Source organism: Macaca nemestrina, chromosome 4 (assembly GCF_043159975.1).
Source record: "Macaca nemestrina isolate mMacNem1 chromosome 4, mMacNem.hap1, whole genome shotgun sequence".
In the NCBI taxonomy this organism is placed as follows: Eukaryota; Metazoa; Chordata; class Mammalia; order Primates; family Cercopithecidae; genus Macaca; species Macaca nemestrina.
Genome location: NC_092128.1, coordinates 163908143 through 163930533, shown reverse-complemented (window position 1 = coordinate 163930533; position 22391 = coordinate 163908143). Strand labels below are relative to the sequence as shown.

General features: G+C 33.2%; 1 protein-coding gene across 3 annotated transcripts in view; it reads right to left on the bottom strand.

Annotated features, from left to right (window-relative positions):
* The window catches only part of LOC105498550 (neural cell adhesion molecule 2), a 569177-nt gene that overhangs the window by 366781 nt on the left and 180005 nt on the right, over positions 1 to 22391 (bottom strand). Inside the window, exon 1 of one of the 3 annotated variants that reach the window (XM_011770698.3) lies at positions 11649 to 11670. The exons of the other annotated variants lie outside the window; for them this stretch is intronic. Coding sequence (XP_011769000.1) covers positions 11649 to 11655 — 7 coding nt within the window. The 5' untranslated portion in view covers positions 11656 to 11670. Of the gene's footprint in view, positions 1 to 11648; positions 11671 to 22391 lie in introns of those variants that run through there. 3 annotated transcript variants of the gene reach the window in all.

Below are 22391 nucleotides of genomic sequence, written 5' to 3'. Positions count from 1 at the left end.
GTTGGAGGCTAAAACTCATCAGGGAAATAAATGTTAAAAAGTATGTGCTGCAGCATGACTATATGAACTAATAAGTATAATTTTAAAATGATGTTGTCTAGTAAAATTAAACAGCGCTCTCTTTAGTTGTGGCTACTCTTTTAGATGGAGTTTCGTTCTGTCACCCAGTCTGCAGTGCAGTGGCGCTATCTCGGCTCACTGCAACCTCCGCCTCCCAGGTTCCAGGGATTCGCCTGCCTCCCGAGTAGCTGGCACAAACCACCATGCCTGGCTAATTTTTGTATTTTTAATGGAGACAGGGTTTCACCACGTTGGCCAGGCTAGTCTCGAATTGCTAACCTCAGGTGATCCCCCCGCCTTGGCCGCCCAAAGTGCTGGGATTACAGACGTGAGACACTGCGCCCAGCTTCACATTTTTTTTAAAAAAGGATACCTACCCACTTTGTTTCCCTTCCCAAATTTTATTATCTTTTTTTAAAATAAAAAAGAAACTAATTTGTATATTTAGATTTTTATTGTTGTTTTTAGGCAGAAATTTCACAGAAAATTATTTTTCTGTTCTTTTTTCAATGTATTTTCAAAGATACATTAAATAAAGCTATTCTTAATCATCATGTAGATAATCTTTTATATATGAAGGAATAAAAATTGTAGAAAATTACAAGTATAGGCTATACTCAGATAAATCATGTTTTTGTCAAAATAATTCTTTTCATATTGTAAACTTTTACTAAATATAAATTATTTTAAACACTTACATGATATAATTTCTTGAGATTCACATGTATTACTGTTTTGTATAGATAGAAAACAGGATTAAATTAATTACTGCCAATAATTAAATTGTTTCTTATCCATTAGCGTATTAGTTAGCATGGTCTTATCCATTTTTCAAAATTTTATGAAAATAAAATTATTCCCAAAATTATGAATTTAATTAGATGCCAAAGAATCCATAAAATCTTAGGTTTTCTTTTATTTCATTGACTTGAATTAATTTCAAATGTAAACTTGAAACATTTATTTAATAGCCATCACATTTTATAATTTTCTGGCCAAATCAGAGCACAAATTTTAAGTTTCTTAGAAAAGAGACAAAAAAATAGAAGACACAAATTTGAGTCATTACACAAACGACTTTTGAAAGCTAATTTTTCATAGCTTTAACATAATTCACTTCTCTTTATAATGGGACTAGCGATAATTTGCTTTGTCTATGCCATAATGCTCCTCTAAAAACAATACATTTGGGGGAAAAAAGAGAAAGAAAAAAATGGTGAACTCATGACAACCTGAAAATTATTAAACTCATATCATAAATTACTTTTTGCATAACTATCTTTAAATGGTATATCATTTTCAGACTTATATAAATATTTAATAAATGTCAACATATCCCTACAAACATATCCTGTATGTTACAAAAATTTAACCACGTCTGATTATAATGTTTCCTCATTTTCAGGGCAATTAATAATAAACTATTTCCCTCCTGCCCCAATCACATCTAGTTATTCAACCTGATCTGTTTCAGAATAATGGGGCTAATATTGAAGTAATCTTTTATCAAATATTATTCACATACTTTTGCAAACTAGGGAAAAAAACTACTAGTATGTTTGAAACAGTGAATGTCTGCAAACTTTTCTTAAAGTTGTGGATTTTTTATAATTTTTGGAGACAATTTTTAATATTAAGAGCTAGAGCAAATTTCATTATTATACAGTAGATAATACAAAATGCAAGGTCTTGCAAACTACATAAGCAGAAAAGGTGTGAATGAAAAATAAGATGAATTAAAGGCAATATGAGAAGAACTGATTGTGCTCAATTGTCTTTCATCATAATGACTTGAAACATAATCATCAAAACACTCATAAAGATTTCAAGTAAATAGGTGCATCTTAAATGTACATGTTTTACAGTATTTAAAATTCATGTTTAAAATGTCATTTAAATTACTAATTTTCTCTCTCTCTCACACACACACACACACACATACAGACACTCACTTTCCTAAGAACATTATATTCTAAAGGCTGAAAACTGATTGTGTTAAATTATAGTACAGGAACTACTGTATATTTGAGGCAATAGAATCAGTTGAATTCCAAGTTTTCAATCATAATATTGGTTACATACTTAATTGTCATATTTAAGAATCTCACTGTCATTTGATCTGAAATATTATTCTTTTTTTTTTTTTTTTTTTTTGAGACGGGAGTTTCACTTGGTCGCCAAGGCTGGAATGCAGTGGCGCGATCCCGCGATCTCAGCTCACTGCAAACTCCGCCTCCCAGGTTCAAGCGATTCTACTGCCTCAGCCTCCCGAGTAGCTGGGACTATAGGTGCACGCCGCCACGCCTGGCTAATTGCTTGTATTGTAGTAAAGACGGGGTTTCACCATGTTGTCCTGACTAGTCTTGAACTCCTGAACCCAGGCAATCCACCCGCCTTGGCCTCCCAAAGTGCTGGGATTACAGGCGTGAGCCACTGGCCAACAACTACATTTAAATGTTACTATGTATTTATGATACTGTCATATGTCTCTTCAGTATGTTTACCCCAGGATTGGCTTACCTGGGGCAATTCGGAAGAACAGATACACAAATAAAAAACAGGCAATGTTGTAATGCATGTAAAACAAGTAAAAACTCTACTACTTGTCCTCATTAGCATGATTTACCCTTTTAAAGGGCAGTGATCCAACTACCTTCAAAAAATCAGGAAGCAATTTATTTTCCCATACTAATGATTTCTAAATTGTGATCATCTTAATTTCCATTTACTAAATTTTGTAATCTGCTGATCGTGTAACATAAAACCTATCTAAATTAGTTACTAGACAATAAATTGGAAATAAAGGACTAGTATTTCCCTTCCCCCAAAAAACCTTGCTTTCCATAATTCACAATAAATTCTAAAAAGAGTCAGTTTTCTTATCTATCAATCACCTTATTTCATACATTTGAACCTTTTAAAAACTGTATTTTCCCCCTAGAAATTAGCCTAAATCTCATTTATTATGTTCATAAAATTTATTTGAAAGTTTAAGAAGATTATTAGATGGAAAAAGTAGGATAGTGGCAGTTTTAGAAGAAATCCTAGGCCTTCTACTGGAACATATAAGTGACAAAACCCAGACTGACCAACCATTAGTTCAACTAGTAGAAATATAAAAGAGAGGTGTGGATTTTTGACTTGGGAAAATATTGATGTTTTAACAATCCCTTTGCAGTAATTACAAATTCCCTTTTAACAAGTCCTTTGAAGTAATCACAAATTCTACTTTTTATGTATACTGTAAGTTATTTTTAGAAAAATGACAAATATAAGAGATATCCTTATATTTAGTATGATTAGAATTGCAGTTTGGGCTCTGAAAAATTTTAGATTTTTCTTATAATGTTTTTAAAATATAATAGGCATGGAGAAAAATGCATGCATTATAAAGTTATCTCTCTATGAACTGTCACAAACTGAAAATAACTAGAATCTACGTCAAGAAAGAGAACCATATCAGTGCTCCAGAAGCATCTCTTATGTTATTACCACTGCAACCTGCTTCCTCACTTTGACCTGGCTGACTATCACTATCCTGTCTTCTAAAATGTTAGTTTGGGCTGTATTTTTATTGTATATTAATGGAGCTGTATATTACACATTCTTCTTATTCCTTTTCTTCAATATATATTGAAAATTACCCAGTTTTATGCATATTCCTTTAGACGTTAATTCTCATTACTGTACAGTATATTTATGTGTGAACATAATACAACACACTTAAAACTTTAATACTGATTGGCAGTCACATAGTTTCCAATTTGAGGCTATTTTTAATAGTGCTGCTATGAATATATTTTTGTTGCAAGTATATGGAAGAGTAGAACAGTTGGGTCATATTACAACACAAGCTTCGGGAGATGTAACTAAACCATTTCCCAAAGTGATCGTCTGGCTGACTTTGAAAGTGAAAAGCAAATAATAAATGTTGATAATTATTTTTCCATAAAAACTAGAAAATATAAGGGAAAAGGTAATCTTTTATAAGTAAAGTAGAAATAATTCTAGAAGGAAGACTGCAATTTCAAAAGTCATACTAGACATGGGTCATTACAAGACAGTTAGCTAAACATTAAATTGAGTACCTGAAGAAAATGGCTCATAACCACATGCCTTAAGTTTGAAGACCCTTCAACATGAGTCTTTGCTAATCTCCAACTACTCTCAAAAGTAACAAAGTATAGAACAAAAATGACATCTACAACATATGGATGAACATGATTTTTAGACAGGCACTCTTATTAATTTCAGCCATAAATCTAAAAAAAAACAAAACCCACCAACAGTGAATATCAGTTTTTGTAAGAGTGTGTTAAATGTTAGATTTTATTTCATAACTGCAGAAGATTAAATTGTCATTTTAACTTGCTTTGAGGTACTATCAAATGTCTGGGAAATGTATCATTATTTTGCATATGCACATTACTCTCATCCTACTGAAAATATGGTGTCATTTGTCCACACTGACTAAATTAGTGCTGACTCCTCTATCACCTCAGACAAATGCATCTGTAAGTGTGGTGTATTTACAGCCATCCCTCCCACTCCAAGTCAGAAACTTATTTTTAAAAATAGGCTGTAGAAGTGCTAAAATGACAGTATTTGGTGAACAATTTTCAAAATAATACAATTCATTTTCTCTTCCTAGAAATAGCCTAGGGTTTTCAATGTTGATTCATTTCATTAGAACAAGAGAACAAGGAACAATTTCTTTCAATATTAATACTCTAGGTATTTACTAGAATGGAAAATTGTCAAGAAACTGGGATGTGACATAGAGACACTGTTATTTGAATATTAACTCTTTCCAATCAATAACCATCCTGATTTTAATGTGCTATAGAGGTCTGGATTAGTTATTATTAACAATAGTTGTGTACTGGAATCACCTGGAGAGCTTAACCATATGTATTCATGCCCAGGTCTGCATCCTGTGCCAATTAAATCCGAATCTATAGGGGGAGCCCAGGCATCAGATTTTAAAGGATCTCCAAGGTGATTCTAAGCAGCCGCCCATTTTGAGAACCACTGTATGACGCTATCAGTCTTTAAAGTGCCAAAATGTACTCTACAGTGAAAACAAAGAATGTTCAACACTCTTTGAAGGTATCATAAAAGATTACTTTTTCCTTTGCTTTTTTTTTCTTTTATAAATCCCAACTTTAAAGCACTCCATTGGCAAGTGAAGTCATTAGCATTTCCCATGTCGTTATAGAAACGAATTCCCTGGTTGTATCCCTTCCTTCACAAATTCCCTAACCTTAATTTTATCAGAAGTATGACCTCAATAAGCTAAATTACCTCTTTTCAAAGCATTGTATATAATTCAAACAAAAATTGTACAATAATAATAAAATCCCTTCAAAGTCGAAACACATTTCCCAAGTAATATTTTTATTACTATATAAGTATTAGAAAACAAATGTTTTTCTCCTTTATCATTTTAATGCCTAAGATAATAAACATTCTGGTAAATTCTTATTAGGATCATAAACTGATTAAAATGTAGTGGTCAGCATTCAATCCCATCTCTTTACATGTATCAACTGCTAGATCTTTAAAATGAAAATGTGGGATCATAAAATTGGTCGGTTTTTCTTTTAATTTTACTTTTTTGTTATTTTTCCAATGTAGCCTTACTATAGCAAATTGCAGTGACACTTAGTCTTCTTGTTCAGTAATATTGAGGTGTTGTTTTAGATACAATACAGTAAGAATATAACAAGGTGTAGGACAAGTAGTCTCAGACTCATCTACATTATAATCATGAAATACTCAGAGACCTCTTGGGATTTCCTACATTGAAATTTTAAGATTTTGCTTAGATGTCGCACTTGATTAATTTACCAGTTCAGCAGTACCTGTTCAGCACATTCTCTTGCCAAGTACTGCCATGGCCAGGTTGGGGAATATGACAGTGAAAAGATACACAAGGCCTCTCCCCTTACCATTTCCTCATGTCTTTACCTCCCAAAGCTGATTTAGCTGCCCCCACTAATACGTCCTCATGGCATCTCTTCCTTACCATTGCCATAAAATTCACTTCACAGTAAAGACAGATCTGTTTGTTTCTCTCTCTCATACACACTATCCGCAGTGGCTCTGTTATTCACAGCTATGTGGGGGCCATCACAGCACTGAGATTAAGAGAGTCGCTTCTGAAGTCAAACCACAAGCATTTTAATTCTGGCTTCATAATGTATCAGTTATGTGACCCAGGCAAACTTTTTAACCTTGCTGTCCCTGAATTTCCTCTTCCGTAAAATGGAAATAATAAATAAATGCCTGTCTCATATGGTTGTAGTACAGACTGCATAAAGTAATTTATATAACATCCTTAGCACCGTGCCTAAGATTTAGTAGCTTCTCAAAAACTGCTACTTATTCCCAGACCATATTTTTAGCACCAAGTATATCACAGAATGTATGCATAGCTACTGCTGGTTGAATGATTTACCATCTGTATTGCATTACTTAATACAAACATGATAAAAGTACACGTTCAAAATTTGGTTTTAAAAATTATTAAATTATCTTACTTTTCCTGGACTATTTATTTTATCTCACAGAAGAGCAAATGTTCCATAGCACACTTTGAGTAAGTGACTAAAATGATTTGGATGAGGCCTACATGTATCTTAGTAGGAACAACATTGCCCGACATGTCAAGTTGCCAAGTGCTAATCTCTGTTAAAATCATAACCAAAGTATATTTTACAAAGATATTGCCTTTCCAGTGCACTGGGGTATGATAGCAATTGCATGTGAAGTAACATTCTAAATTGAACAGCTAAAATAAAATTGGGTTGGTGAAGATAGCTAATATAAATTTTATCAAAGCCAATTCAACTAGAGCAAAACACTAATGAAAATGATAAAACAGACACATGACAAAATTTATAGATGTTATTCAGTACCATGAATCACATTAATAGCTGGGATAATAGAGATGAATATCAAAGTTGAAGCTACTGTCTCTGCAACTTAAGGCCAGAGTAAAACTGGAGGAATTCATTTCATCAGAAAATACATATTCTGGATTTAATCTGAAAATAGTAACCACACTCAACCTTAACCATTTATTAAAACATTTTTCTACTGTTCGGAGAATTCATGGTAGAGATGTTTGCCTCTTACACTGTGTGAGGTGTGTCAATGTGGAAACTAATATATGTTTCCAACTGCTCTTAGGCAATTTAACATTATTATAAAGTTACTAAATAATACTCTACATGAATCAACATGGGAAGGTTTATATCAATACCAGTTAAAATATATTTGTCAAATATTTTGTTAGTTTTAATGTTGAATTATCATTTCCTAAATAATGATCAATTTATTGGTTCAAAAATATTACTAAGTGACTACTATGTGTTGGTAGCTATTCCAGATGCTGGGGATGCAGTAATGAACAATATTTTTATTTGTATTCTTTTAGAGATTTTATTTGTATTTTTTTAGGGGTCTCACCAGGTTGCCCAGGCTGGTCTCAAACTCCTGGGCTCAAGCAATCCTCCCACCTCAGCTTCCCAAAGTGCTGGGATTATAGGCATAAGCCACCAAGGCTGGCTGTGAACAATATTAAACCAAAAACTATTTCCTGTGGCAACACAGATTATATCCAATGGAACAGGGAGACAGGCCGCAGACTGATAAATGAATACAAGATCTGTCTGATGGTGATAAATACTGTGCAGGAAAAAAACGTAGGAAGAGGATAAGAAACACTGAAGGACTAAAGGAACGGTCACAAAGAAGAAAACATTACAGAAAAGAACTGAGTAAGGAATGAAGAAGCCAAGTTCTGAAAGTGTCTGCAGAAAGGCTTTTCAGTAGAAGCATCAGAAAGTGTAAAGGCCCTAAGATAGGAAAGGGCCTAATTGATGAGCAGCTGTCCTACAAAGGATGTGTGGCCATCAGTCATTCGCACATTCACAAAATTCACATTTTAAGAGAAATAAGACTTTATTTTAATTTTTGACAATGCACACAACAAGCATGCAACCAGTTTTTGGTAACTGGGTAAGCATGAGAACAAATTAGTTATTGTAAACTGGGTAATTCTGCCTTAACACTATTTATTCCATTCTCATACTAAATAGGTTTTCAGTTGTATAAAATGCTGAGATTATTTATGGACTATGAAATGGTAAGTCTGTAAAGAGACACATTTAACTACTATCTATTTACAGAGGAAACTATTAAATATACACAGTAGCTATGTTCCATTAAATATGATAAAAAATTAGAACTCAAATCAAAAGTCCTTTCCTTCCTACTGGCATATTCCTTTATTTCAGTGAAACTCAAGACAATGGAAAGATATCTAGGCAAAGGCATACAAAACTGTGCTTACATTTTTAAAAATATAATCAAAGCAAGCCCTTTTCTAATGTACAAATGTATAGTTTGATCAGTAGGTTAGGTTTCAGAATATAGCTTGTTTTCAACAACACTAAAGGTGAACTACTCATGAGAAAAGAAAATGACCCACTCATATACTTGCAATGATCACAGAATATCCTAACATTCTTTAAAACACATGTGCATACATACCACACATTTCTGAGAAATATCATGTTGATAACTTCATACTAAATTACTTTTTGTTCTTGAATTTCTCACAGCATTGGTACAGTTTGAGGCTTGAGACATTAATACAGTGTATTCATTTCTCTATATAACTCTTCCTTCTTTCTAGGATGATGGCTTGCTTCATTTTATGGTATTGTCTTAGAGTGCTTTACCAAAAACCACAATAAATATGTTAACCTCTTGTGAAACAAGGCAAAAACTAATTAGTGAATGAATGTTTGAATAGATAAAAAGCTAATCTTTGATGTGTAGTATTTTCTTGTATTAAATTCCTTTCATAGAAAATGTCTGCTTCTCTGGAGACATCTGTATCTTCAACATAGCACTTAATATTTGTTGAATAAAGAAATTATATTATTTAGTAGTTAAAAGAAGGTAAAGTAGATTTACGACTGTAATCTCATCTCACAAACTCTTTCAACAAATTGAATGTTGTAAGAGTGACAGTTAACAAAGTGAGGAAACAATCCATAAAATGGGAGAAAATATTTGCGAACTCTTCACCTGACAAAGGCTTCATAACCAAAATATATAAGGAACTCAAACAACGCAATAGCAAACAGATCTGATTAAAAATGGGTAGAATATCTAAATAGAATTTATCACATGTATCTCATAAAATGTACAACTATTATGTATCCATAAAATTATAATTTTTTATTTAATTGTTTTATTGGGAAAATGTAACACTGTATAACTTTGAGGTCTGGGTCTTAAGAGTTATGCAGGTTTTCATCACCCATTGGAACTATCCTTTGTTGGATGGTAGCCATTAGTCTGTGAGGAAGGCCAAGTAGTGATGAGGAGAAGCCAATATGAAGGACAAATGAAGTCCTGCTCAAAAGCTCCAGCTGATCTCCCAGATGGCAGTGGCACCAACAGTCAGGCATTTCAGGGAGGCCATTTGGGACTGTCTGGCAGTCCAGTGTTCAGTTGACAATGAAAGGGAATTTTCAATCAACCAACAGAATTATGAGAAATAATGAATTGTTTTTCTGTTAAGCTATGAAGTTTAGTTCTGTTTTGTTATACATCAACAGAAAACTGCAACAACAGATGAGTCCTCCCTCTGTGGATCCACTGTGCTACATCCTGGGGATATGTCTGACACTGCAGTTTATACTGGAGTCAATCCATGATGTCCTACATCTGCACTTGAAAAAAACTGACCTGAAAACAACTGTCTATTACCCATGAAATTGACACATATAGTAACCAGAGATGTTTACTTCTATAAGGAAGTAAATATATTTTCTAGTTTGAATAAAACAGTCCAGATACAAAATAATTAGCTGAAACCACGAGGATGGCTTCTTGACAAGTGTCACACATAAAAGAAGACAACAGCTGTTGGAATTAATTATAGTTAACACCAATAGCATGTGGGGAGAATGTCACTTTAGAATTGACTGGAATTTCTGATTAGTGATTTCATGCCAAGAGAACAATTTCTTAAGGCAAAGGAGTATATGAGGGGAGGAAAAAAAGAAATCTAGGCAAAAAATTCAATTTGTTTCAGGTATACTCGATTTTGTACTGCTTTCAAATATAGAGCATAAGAAATATATCAAGTAGACTATCAGAAAATATTAATTAATAATACAATCAGCAAATACAGTCAGTGGACATTTCCAAGTAGCTGTTGAAAAAGAAATCAAGATAAAGCTGGTAATTATTACTTTGTTTAAGATATAAAGGTTCATAATCTTATTCATTCATTCATTAGAATGAATCTTAAATCTTAAATTCATTACGATATAAAGTCTCCTAATCTTAAATTCATTAGAATTCATGTCAAACCTTAATTTCATGAAACTCTTGCATAAAAGTTCACAGGCAGCTCTGAAAGCTCTGATAATTATTAGAATTTATGTGTTAGCCCCTCTGGCCTGAACAGCATTTGAATATTATGAGCTTTCATCTCTGAATCTACCCTCAGTAATTCAAGGACTTGTAAGGTAGACACCACCTTTGTGAGAAAATTTCACCCTGTACTATGCAAATATCTGATACTGATGAACTGCCAAAATGTATAGTCTCTTCAAGCCTGAAGTCCAAGCATAATAGAACCATTTCATAGGTAGTGACAGTAGTTAATTATTTTTTAGAAAATATATACATATTAAAAATATATTATTTAAAAAATGTAATTATGATACTTTTAAGTGATTTCTACTTCTGTAAAATAATATAGACTAGAATAAAAGCTTATAAAATTTAATATAGGTAAAGGTAGATTATTAGTTCTAACATACATTAAAAATACAGATATGGAGATCTTGGACTATGAGGTTAGTAAATGTGTCTAATTCATCTCTTTCCACCTCAGTGTCTGGCTCATAGCAGAAACATAATGTATAGTATTTTCTTGTATGAAATTCCTTTCATAGAAAATGTTTGCTTCTTTGGAAAAAATCAGAAAAGTAAGGTTTTGCTTTGCTGAATGAACCATTTATCTAAAACTTAACAATTGTGGAGGAAAATATGAAGCAATCAGAAATTAACTTAAAAATCTGAATGTTTGGATTGAAATTAAAAGAAGGCAGTAGTGACTGTATTTACCACTAGCTGAACTAGCCATTGCTCTCTCTGTCTCAAATTCTCTCTCTCTCTCTCTTACTTTAGCAAAAGAAAAATCAAGAATATCAACGAAATTCAGCCTTATCATTGTTCTATTAGAAATAAAAATATAGATAAATTAATTCATCCAGATTAGTTGCTTTCATTTTAAAAAATGTGAATTGCTTTTCATTGTAAGAAGAAAACAGCAATAAATTGTTTTTATTATGTAACTAAATTGTTAATACCCTTGTGTTTAAGTTAATCAGATAAAATGATTTTCAACTTAAATTATTAATTTCAAAGCAATGGCATTAAAACACACCTTAATTCCTATTCAATCTAAAATCAAATAATATATAAACTGTTTTTATAAAATATGTGACAGACATTATCAAGCAACATATTCTATTTTTATTTTATAAACTTACCTATCATTATATTGTCCCATGGCAAAAGCAGTTATGGTCAATATGACAAGGAAGATGAAGTCAATTCATTTCATTGAAAGTGTCCAGTTCATTGTTGGAAGGAAGAAAGGAAGGAAGAAAGAGCGGAAAGTGGGGAGGGCAGGGGATGAGAAGAGAGGGGAAGGGAAAGGAGGGAGAGAGGGAGGGAAAAAGAGAGGGAGAGAGAGGAGAGAGAGAAAGAGAGTAGGTGAGAAAATGAAAGGGAAAGGAATACATGTTAACATTCCATTACTTTTTATAAAATAAGGATTTCATTAAAAATTAATGTCATACATGACTTCCTTTCACTTTACTGACTTTAAATGTATATGTAAAATGTGCTATTTTTGGTAGATGACTATGAAATAAAACCAGCACTATAATTTACTTATAATTGGTTGTTGTTCATGTGAAATGGTGAGTATTTCAGGTGCATTTTGTAATGCTAATTAATAAATATTTCTAAAACTGTTCATAAAAACCCAGTGAAGCATGTAATAGTACATTTCTAGACAGTCTGCAAATGCACTTTTAAAGATAATGAATAAATACGGATTTTGAGTCAGAGATATATGATGGGTGAAATCTTTAAGCAAATACATAACATATTTAGAAAGTAGTTATAGTAATTACAAAGGAAAATAACAAACAGGGTGTAACACTGATTTATTTGTGGGATATAATTTGCTAGCACTGAATTAGTAAACATAAGATCTACATGATTTTCATTTAAGTTTCTGCTGTATCTCTTGAATAAAAAAAGTTCACTGGGAGATAATTTTCACAATTGCTCCTACAATATATTCTATCTCTTTCTTTCTTTTTAAAATGGGGCTGAAATTGCCTTTACAGAATAAATTAAGTATGATTGATCCAATAAAGTAACTATAAATGTTCTAAGTAAACAGGCACTGATGTTGAATACAGGCTAGACATTCATATTTAGGTGTAATTTTTGGTTATAATCTGTTAGGAGATTTCAACTTCCAGCCTCTGTTGTTTCCTTTTTGCTTTTTGTTTCTTAACTATCCCATCAACAAACAGTTCTATAATCCTGAGCCGTAAGTAACTAGTACAGCAATTCTGCAGTACAGAAAAATGCCGATTTAAACCAAACTTTGGTTTAATTTCCTGATTGTATTCAACATGGAAAATTAAATATATAATATTTGTATTTAGGAAATAACTTCAAACATTCCTAATGGAAAGCAAAATTTAGAAAAAACATTTAAAACATTCTGACTTTCAAATTGTCTTAAAATGTTATCAATTTCCCCCTCAAAATATTTTGACTCTTATTTTGTTCATGTTTCAATATTCTTTGTTACATTGTATAAATGTGTCAAGAATCCATTCACATTTTCAGGCAAACTGTAGAGTTAATATTTTGCTAAAACTAGATTGATATTAGGTAAGAATTTGTTAGAACACCAAATTAAGAATATATATGAAAGATAGATGTTTAATAATGAAATTCAGTTATGATTATCCATCACCATTAGGAGGATATTTCAACTATATATAGATGGTTGGAATGACACTCTATTTCTCAGTATTTATGTTTTTTTCTGAATTATTCTGGTGATACTTTTGGTCCAATACATTGGAAATGGCATTGTGTTATCAATGCAGGCTGATAATGTATGATTAAATTTGATCTAAGAGTTCCAGTCAAGTGATTCAGAGATGGTAACACAGTCATACAAATAGCCTAGGGCTGCCAGTAATTCACAGGTGTTATTTCTTAACTGAAAGAGTCCAGTTTGTCACAGTTTCCTTCTTTCTCTTTCTTTCTTTCTTTCCTTCCTTCCTTCCTTCCTTCCTTCCTTCCTTCCTTCCTTCCTTCCTTCCTTCCTTCCTTCCTTCCTTCCTTCCTTCCTTCCTTCCTTCCTTCTTTCTTTCTTTCTTTCCTTTTCTTTCTTTCTTTTTCTTTCTTTTCTTTCTTTTCTTTCTTTTCTTTCTTTCTCTCTCTCTCTCTCTATTTCTTTTAGTTTTCTGCACTCCTGGTAACTCACAGAACGTCTAATGCACATTTTTAGAATGAGTACTGGACATTTCTTAAATAGAAAGTTAATGCAGGCATTTCTGTTTTAAACCAAATTTTCTGCAGAGAATTAGTCTTCTGGGGACAAGGAAAGAAACAAAAGGTTAAAGACATAAAATTGGTTGTTTTGGGTATCAGATGGAAATGTTGGGCTACTCATTTTAGGAATCAATCCAGAAGTAATGTGGATACCCTACCACAGTACAAACTAGTTTGTCACTACCGATCACTAACACTGAATTCTACTTCACAAATCTCTTCTCTCCATGGCTTCCCTCTCTGAATAAATACACTAGCTACTCTCAGCTAAAACACAGAATCAGCCTGATTCATTCTCATTTTCTATCAGACCTAACAACTAAATCTTTAACAGTTTCTACATGCCCTGCTCACTAATTCCAAAGCAAACCTTAAATTAATCCACGTCTTGCTATCTTTAATGTTACCACCCTGTTTTTGTTTGTTTGTTTTTTGAGATGGAGTCTTGCTCTGTCGCCCAGGCTAGAGTGCAGTGGTGCGATCCTGGCTTGCTGCAACCCTCTACCTCCTGGGTTCACGTCATTCTCCTGCCTCAGCCTCCCGAGTAGCTGGGACTACAGGCGCCCACCACCACGCCTGGCTAATTTTTGTATTTTTAGTAGAAACGGGGCTTCACCATGTTGGCCAGTATGGTCTTGATCTTTTGTCCTTGTGATCTGCCTGCCTCAGCTTCCCAAAGTGCTGGGATTACAGGCCTGAGCCACCGCACCCAGCCACCACCCTGGTTTTTCAAGTCTACCATCACCAGCCTTCCCTACCCCTTGATCCCGGATTACTGCATTTACATCTTAACTTGTTTCCCAGTTTGTGTTCTTGCTCTTCTACCATCTATTCTGTTAACCAGGCTCATCTAAAAAGACATAGCAAATTATGTTATTTTTCTGTTTTAAGCCATCCTATTTCTCTTTAATTTAAATTAAAAAAAAACTTTATTACTATATCTTGCAAGGATCTATATAATTTGACTTTTCACTAAAGGAATGGATGGCTGATTCTTTAAAGAAAGGTTTTATGGGCCAGGCGCGGCGACTTACGCCTGTGACCCCAGCACTTTGGGAGGCCGAGGTAGGCTGATGACGATCTGAGGTCAGTAGTTCGAGACCAGCTTGGCCAACATGGCGAAACCTCGTCTCTACTAAAATACAAAAATTAGCCGGGCGTGGTGGCACACGCTCGTAATCCCAGCTACTCGGGAGGCTGAGGCAGGAGAATCGCTTAAACCTGGGAGGCGGAGGTTGCAGTGAGCTGAGATTGTGCTACTGCACTCCAGCCTGGGTGACAAAAGTGAAACCTCTCAAAAAAAAAAAAAAAAAAAAAAAGTTTCGTTTAAGCCTCTAATTTTCACACCTGTATGCCAATCCTAGGTCTTGTAACCCTTCAAATCTGGGGGTATGCTAATCATGCCACACAGAATCTTTATGCTGTAGCCTCAAGTTTCATCAGAAGTCTCATTTATAAAAAATGACACATATGGCAGATAGTTTGAAGCGTATGTGGGATGTTTATTTATCTAAGCATGCTAATCATTATTCCAAAGATGTAGGGTGATTCAGTATTTAATATACCAGGATATGAGTGTATTTACATCCAACTGTCTATGCCTCTCTCAAAAGAGGTTTTATGGCATTTCTTTTAGGGATACGTTCTTGCCTTGCCCTAAGGAAATCTACAGAAACGACTAAATAAACCCAATTTAGCACGTTTCAAAAGAATACTCTCATGGTCATTCACTACTCTGTCTTTCAATGTTCACTAAATTAAGATGCAGAAAATACATTATTTCAGACTTCACTGCCGTGGTACACTTCTAACTAAATACAAGATTTATTGCTATTGACAACCTTATAAAGGAAATGGGATAAAAGTCTACTAATATGTCTCTAAGCAAGTCTGTATTACTCCGAAATGCAACTACTCTGAAGTATAATACCATATATATATAACTCTTCATAACATTATTTGCCACATTTAATTCCATTGAACATTGTCTACTTTCTTTCCAATGAATACCAAGGAATTAGCAACTAACTACAAATAGTTCCCTGGGATATCTTTCTACCATCAGTAGATAAATTTTCTTGTATGTTACTAAATATACAAAAAAAAGGAATAATTTTTCTAATTCATTTCCACAACATTTGAATACCCTCTATGCTTCAGGCATAATGTTACATTAATTATTTACAGTACTCTGCCCTCTCAAATTCCCCTGCAAGAAGTGACACATTTCACACTATAACCATTAGTCAAGTCCACCCTTATTGAGTCTCATAAATAATATACAGGGTAAATTTTTAAAGGATCAAACAGGAAAAGTGAAATAAACAAAAATGTTTTATTTTTTAATTTATTTCTTTAGTAGTTCTTCTTTATAAAATATGCATTTGAAAAATATCTTAAGTTGAGAAGTATCTGTGAAGAGACTTCAAATGTTCGTAAATTTTAAGAAAAATCTCAGCCAACAGCATGTTTGATGCAGTTTATAAGTGTCCAATTTTCAGTTAGATAAATATTTTAAATGTCATATATTCAACTACTAAAGTATTAATGAATCGCCTGCAGCTCTAGATAAAATTGATAGTGTCATTTAGTGAAAGAAAACACTTTATCCAGTTAAATGCTGAAATACTTTTAAACCAATGCACTTGCTTCTCACATATAATTATGCCAAACTTTATAAATGGCAATCAAGTGATTATATAGTTATATGTGACTAAAACTGTACAATATGCAATGCACATGTAAAGTATATGCTAAGAAAGAGTTATTTTAAAGTGTCATTTCACAGAAGAACTTTTCAGACTTACAGATGGCACATGACTAGAATAAAAAGTTTAGAAAAAAAGACATTTTAAAAAATCTCCTCATGATTCAAACATGTTAGGTCAAAATGAAACACATGTCTAAGGAAGTTCATTTTATGGTTTAAAGGTTTGTAAAATGTTACAAATATTATAATATTTTTAAATAAAGGTGGTGTTAGTGCATCTAAAAACTTTTTAAAAATTTTTGGCCTGAGATTCCAGTATGTGAAAATCTGTTACTTTTTCCTCTTAATTTACCAAACTGATGATTTTGTCACTGTTCTGTCAGAAAACAATCAGAAACAAATGCCCATTAAATAGGGCATTACACAGAAAAAAAAGGAAAAAATATGATCTATATTTGGTGAGGAAAAAAAATCAAAATGTGGAAAAGCCACAGCCCATGTGTATTATGCTGATTTATTAAGGTTATTTGAGAATAAAAGACATAAAATTTATTTATTTTGCTTACAGTGATTAGGCTTTTTAAAACATAAGGGACTGAAGTCTTGCAATTTGGAAATATAAATAATGTACAAGCTACAGCACTATACTAATTAGAATAATTCCTTCCATTTAACCTACCAAGGGAAAAAAAATGATTCTGCTGATTGAATATTGACCTTTGATTCTACGCCCATTAGTATTCTCGAGTACAATAATTTATCCTGTGTTTTAATTCAATCAACTGTACTCTACTACCTTTTAGCTATATAAAAAATTTTCAAAATATTCCTTATTGTTTTGTTTCTCTTTGCCCACCAATCTTGTCAGATGCCTACTGACCTCGAAAAATGGTTGCATCAAATACTTTCTTCAAAACTCAGTGCCCTCGCTATTCCAGTCTGTGGCAGTCAAGGGTGGGTAAGAAAAACAACACAGGAAAGTGGGAACCAGTATGAGAAAATTGCTACAAGGTACACTTCAGAGGTGAGTGCCCATATGACACCTGACTTCAACATTTTCTGTGTGACTTAGCGCAATTTATTTACCTCTGAGTACCTCACAGTTTTCTCAATATCAGAATAAGATAAAATATACCCTACCAACTAGGGATAAAGGAAGGATTAAATAAAATTATTCATGCAAATTCTCTTACTACCAGTGTCTAGCAACCATGAGTGTTCATTACAGTTTAGTTCTAACTACTTTTTTCCCCCTAAATTTTATACGCTTCATCTTTTACTGAACATTGCCATACAGGCATTTGTAATCTGGAATATTTCCTTAAGAAAACATGCTACAAGTCCTTGTCATCCCCTAGTTTAGAACCTGTTTAAATAGTAATAATCCCATCATCATTTTCAAGTCATTTCTCAGCCAATGTTTAATGCATGGCAATTAATCACAACAGTGGCTGAAAGTATCACATTATAAATGTATTACCACACCCCTGTCTAATTGACTGTGTAATCTATTACAATATCAAAATTTAAAGCTGAAAAGTGTTTCCAAAACCCTTCAAATGAAAGGCAGAAGTTCACAACTCATAAGATTTCTTTTTAGCAATCAATAAATGTTATTTTTCAGAGCTGTTCTAAGTTCACAGCAAAATTGACAAGGAAGTACAGAGAGTTCCCACATAGCCCTGTCCCTACACAAGCACAGCCTTCCTCCTCTGGGAACACTATGCCACAGTGCTGTATTTGTTACAATTGATGAACCTACATTGATACATCAACATCATGCATATTCTATGGCTTACATTAAGGTTCACTCAATATATATTCCATGCATTTTGGTAAACATGTAGTGATATGTGTATTCACCACTTAAATATCAAACAGAGTAATTCCACTGCCCTAAATAGCCTCTGTGTTCCCCTTATTCATCCTTTCCCTTGCAAACCCCAGAAACCACTGATCATTTTGCTGTTTCCAGGGTTTCGCCTTTTCCAGAATCTCATATACTTGGAATCGTACAGTAGGTAGTGTTTTCACGTTGGCTTTTCTACTTGTTAATATGCACTTAAGCTTCCTCCATGACTTTTCATTATTTGACAGCTCATTTCTTTTTGGTGCTGAATAATATTCCATTATCTGGATGTATTACAATTTACTCATTCATCTACAGGACATCCTAAATAAGGTCACTATAAATGTTCGTATGTAGGTTTTTGTGCAGTCATAAGTTTTTAATTCATATGGATAATACCAAGAAGTGAAACTGCTGGATCATATATTAAGAATATGTTTAGTTTTGTAAGACAGTGCCAAGCCATTTTCCAAAGTGGCTGTACTATTTTCCATTCACGCCACCAATGAATGAATGTTCGTCTTGTTTCACATCCTCCCTAGCATTTTTTTTTGTCAAGTGTTTTGGATTTTGGCCATTGTAATAAGGGTGCTGTGGTATCTCATTGTTTTAATTTATAATTCTCTAATGAGATACAGCGTTCAACATCTTTTCATATGCTTATTTGCTGTCTGTATATTTTATTTTATTTTTTTGAGACAGAGTCTCACTCTCACCCAGGCTTCAGTGCAGTGGCACGATCTTGGCTCACTGAAGCCTCAACTTCCCCAGGGTCAAGCGATCCTCCCACCTCAGACTCCTGAGTAGCTGGGACTAAAGGTGTGCGCCACCACATCTGGCTACTTTTTATATTTTGTTTTTTATTTGCAGAGAGTGAGTTTCACCATGTTGCCCAGGCTAGTTTCAAACTTCTGGGCTCAAGTCATCCTCCAGTCTCAGCCTCCCAAAGTGCTGGGATTACCGGCATGAGCCACCATACCTGGTTGTCTCTATATTTTCTTTGGTGAGGTGTCTGCTCAGGGTTTTGACCATTTTTAATCAAGTTGTTCATCTTCTTGTTGAATTTTAAGAGTTACTTGTATATTTTGGATAACAATTCTCTATCAGATGTATCTTGTGCAAATATTTTTCTCAGTCCGTGGCTTCACTTCTCATTCTCCTGACAGGGTCTATCAAGAGCAATAGTTTTCCATTGTAATGAAGTCCAGATTATCAAATATTTCTTTCACAGAGTGTGCCTTTGGTGTACCTAAAATATCATTATGATGCACAAGGTCATGTAGATCTTTTTCTGTTATTTTCTATGAGTTTTATAGATTTACATTTTACATGTAGGGCTATGATCGATCATTTTGAATTAATTTTTGTGAAGGATTTAAGGTCATTGTCTAGATTCAGTTTTTGCAAATGGACATCCAGTTGTTCCAATATCATTTGTTGTAAAAACTATACTTGTTCCAGTATATTACCTTTGCTCCTTTATCAAAAATCAGCTGACTATAATGATGTGGGTCTATTTCTGAGACCTCTATCAGTTTCATCGATCTATTTTTGTATCCTTTCCTCAAAACAACACTGTCTGTACTGTAGACATAAAGTAAATCTTGAAGTCTAATAATGGAGTCTTCCAACTTTGTTCTTCTGCTTCAATATTGAGTTAGTCATTCTGGGTCTTTTACCTCTCCACATGAACTTCAGATATCCATTTCTTAGTATCTACAGAATAAGATTTTATTGAGATTATGTTGAATCTATAGATCGAGTTGGAAAAAAACTGGCATCCTGACAATATTCAGATTTCCTATGCATAAGTTAATAATGTATCTGAATTTATTTAGTTCTCCTTTGATATCGTTCATCATATTTTTGTAATTGTCTTCATATAGCTCTTAGCCTTTTTTAGATTTATACTCTAGTATTTCATTTTAGAAGGTATTAACATAGTAATGTGTTTTAGTTTCAAATTTTATTTGGTTATTGCTAATATACAAGATAGTAATTGATACACATTAACCTTATACTCTTCAACGTTGCCACTTTTATGTGATTAACCTTTATATAAATGGATTTCTAGATTTTTTTATTGTATTTTGGGGGTAAGCTGGGAATTACTACTGGATGAGTGGGTGGGAATTAAAGTGAACGTTCTTGTATAGTTTGCAGAGAGGACTGCCAATTTTCTCTCTCTCTCACCCTCCCCTTGAAATCTATTGTGCTTTATAATCAGATCGTTAAAAATTTTATTTGGATTTTTTACATAAACACCCCTGTCATCTGTGAAGAAAGACAGCTTTATTTATTCCTTCCCAGTCTGTATGTCTTTTCCTTTCTTCTATTTTTTGTATTGCATAGCAAGGACTTCCAGTACAATGATGAAAAGCACTAATGAGAAGGGATATCCTTAGCTTATTCCTGAATCTTAATGGGGAAGCCTTTAATTTAACACCAAGTATGGTGTTAGCTGTAGGTTTTGGTACAGCTTCAGTTGATGAAGTTACCCTCTATTGTTTGTTTGCTGAGAATTATTATCATGAATGGGAGTTGGATTTTATTAGATTTTTTTTTTCTGTATCTAGGATCCTGTGTTTTTCCTTCTTTAACCTGCTGATAGGAGGAAATGTATTCATTGATTTTCAAATGTTGAACCAGTCTCACACTTCCAGAATAAGTCCCACTTGGTTGTGAGGTAAAATTATTTTTTATATATTGTTGGATTCTATTTGCTAATATTTTCTTGAGGATTTTTGCATCTATGTTTATGAGCTATATTGGACTGTAGTTTTTTTTCTTATAATATCTTTATGTAGTTTAGTATTAGCGTAATGCTGACCATATATAATTAGGATGTATTCCCTCTGCTTCTATCCTTTGAAAGAGATTATACAGAATTAGTGTAACTGCTTCCTTAAATGTTTGGTATAATTCACCCATGAATTTATATGGGATTGGCACTCTCTATTTTGTATTAATTATGGATCCAATTTATTTAATAAGGGCCTATTCAGATAATCTATTTCTTCCTTTGTGAGTTCTGGAAGATTGTGTCATTCAAGGAATTGGTATATTTTGTGTAGGTTATAAAATTTGTAAGCAGATTATTTTTATAATATTCATTTATTATTTTAACATCCATAAGATCTGTAGTGGTGCCCCCACTTTCTTTCCTGGTATCAATCATCTGTTTCTTTTTTCTATTTTTCTGAGGAACTCTGAATGGAACAAAGTTTGTCAATCTTATTAATCTTATCTAATCTTATTAAACATTGATTTTCCTCTTTTGATTTCCTGTTTTCAATTTCAATGATGCATTTGTTTTATTATGCTTACTTTAGGTTAATGTGCTCTTCTTTTTCTGTTTCCTAAAGTCCAAGCTTATACAATTTTAAGAAAAATACACTATAAATATATCTTTTATGCTATTCAAACTAAAATCAAAGATTAAATCATTATATAGAAGTAATCATACATATTGGATTATCCTTTTTTTCCTTCAAAATCTACATCTAATCGTGGCTAAAATTTTTAACGATCTGGTTATAAAGCACAATAGATTTCAAGGGGAGGGTGAGAGAGAGAGAAAATTGGCAATCCTCTCTGCAAATTATACAAGAACGTTGACTTTAATTCCCACCCACTCATCCAGTAGTAATTCCCAGCTTACCCCCAAACACAATCAAAAAAAATCTAGAAAGCCATTAATATAAAGCTTAATCACATAAAATAAAGACAAAGGACATGAAACAACAAAATAGCATCATTTGGAGATAAAGCAATACTTAGAGAAGGGTAGTTAGCAGGTTATGGTAAAAGATTTAAATATTGGTATACAGGTTATCAATACAAGTTGATGAAATGGCATTTAAGTCTGAATTTTGCGACTGACCAGAAAGATTCTATTCCACCAAACAAACTTTTTGAGAGAGATGCAATATGTTGAAGGATAAATTACTGCTTGGGAATCCATGCAGCAGGAAGACAGTGCTTTTATTTGAACCAAGCAACTTCAAACTAAAATCTGGCATACTTAAGAGGCATCATTCTGGGTAACAATATGGTCATACAATGTGGTGACGATCTGCAATA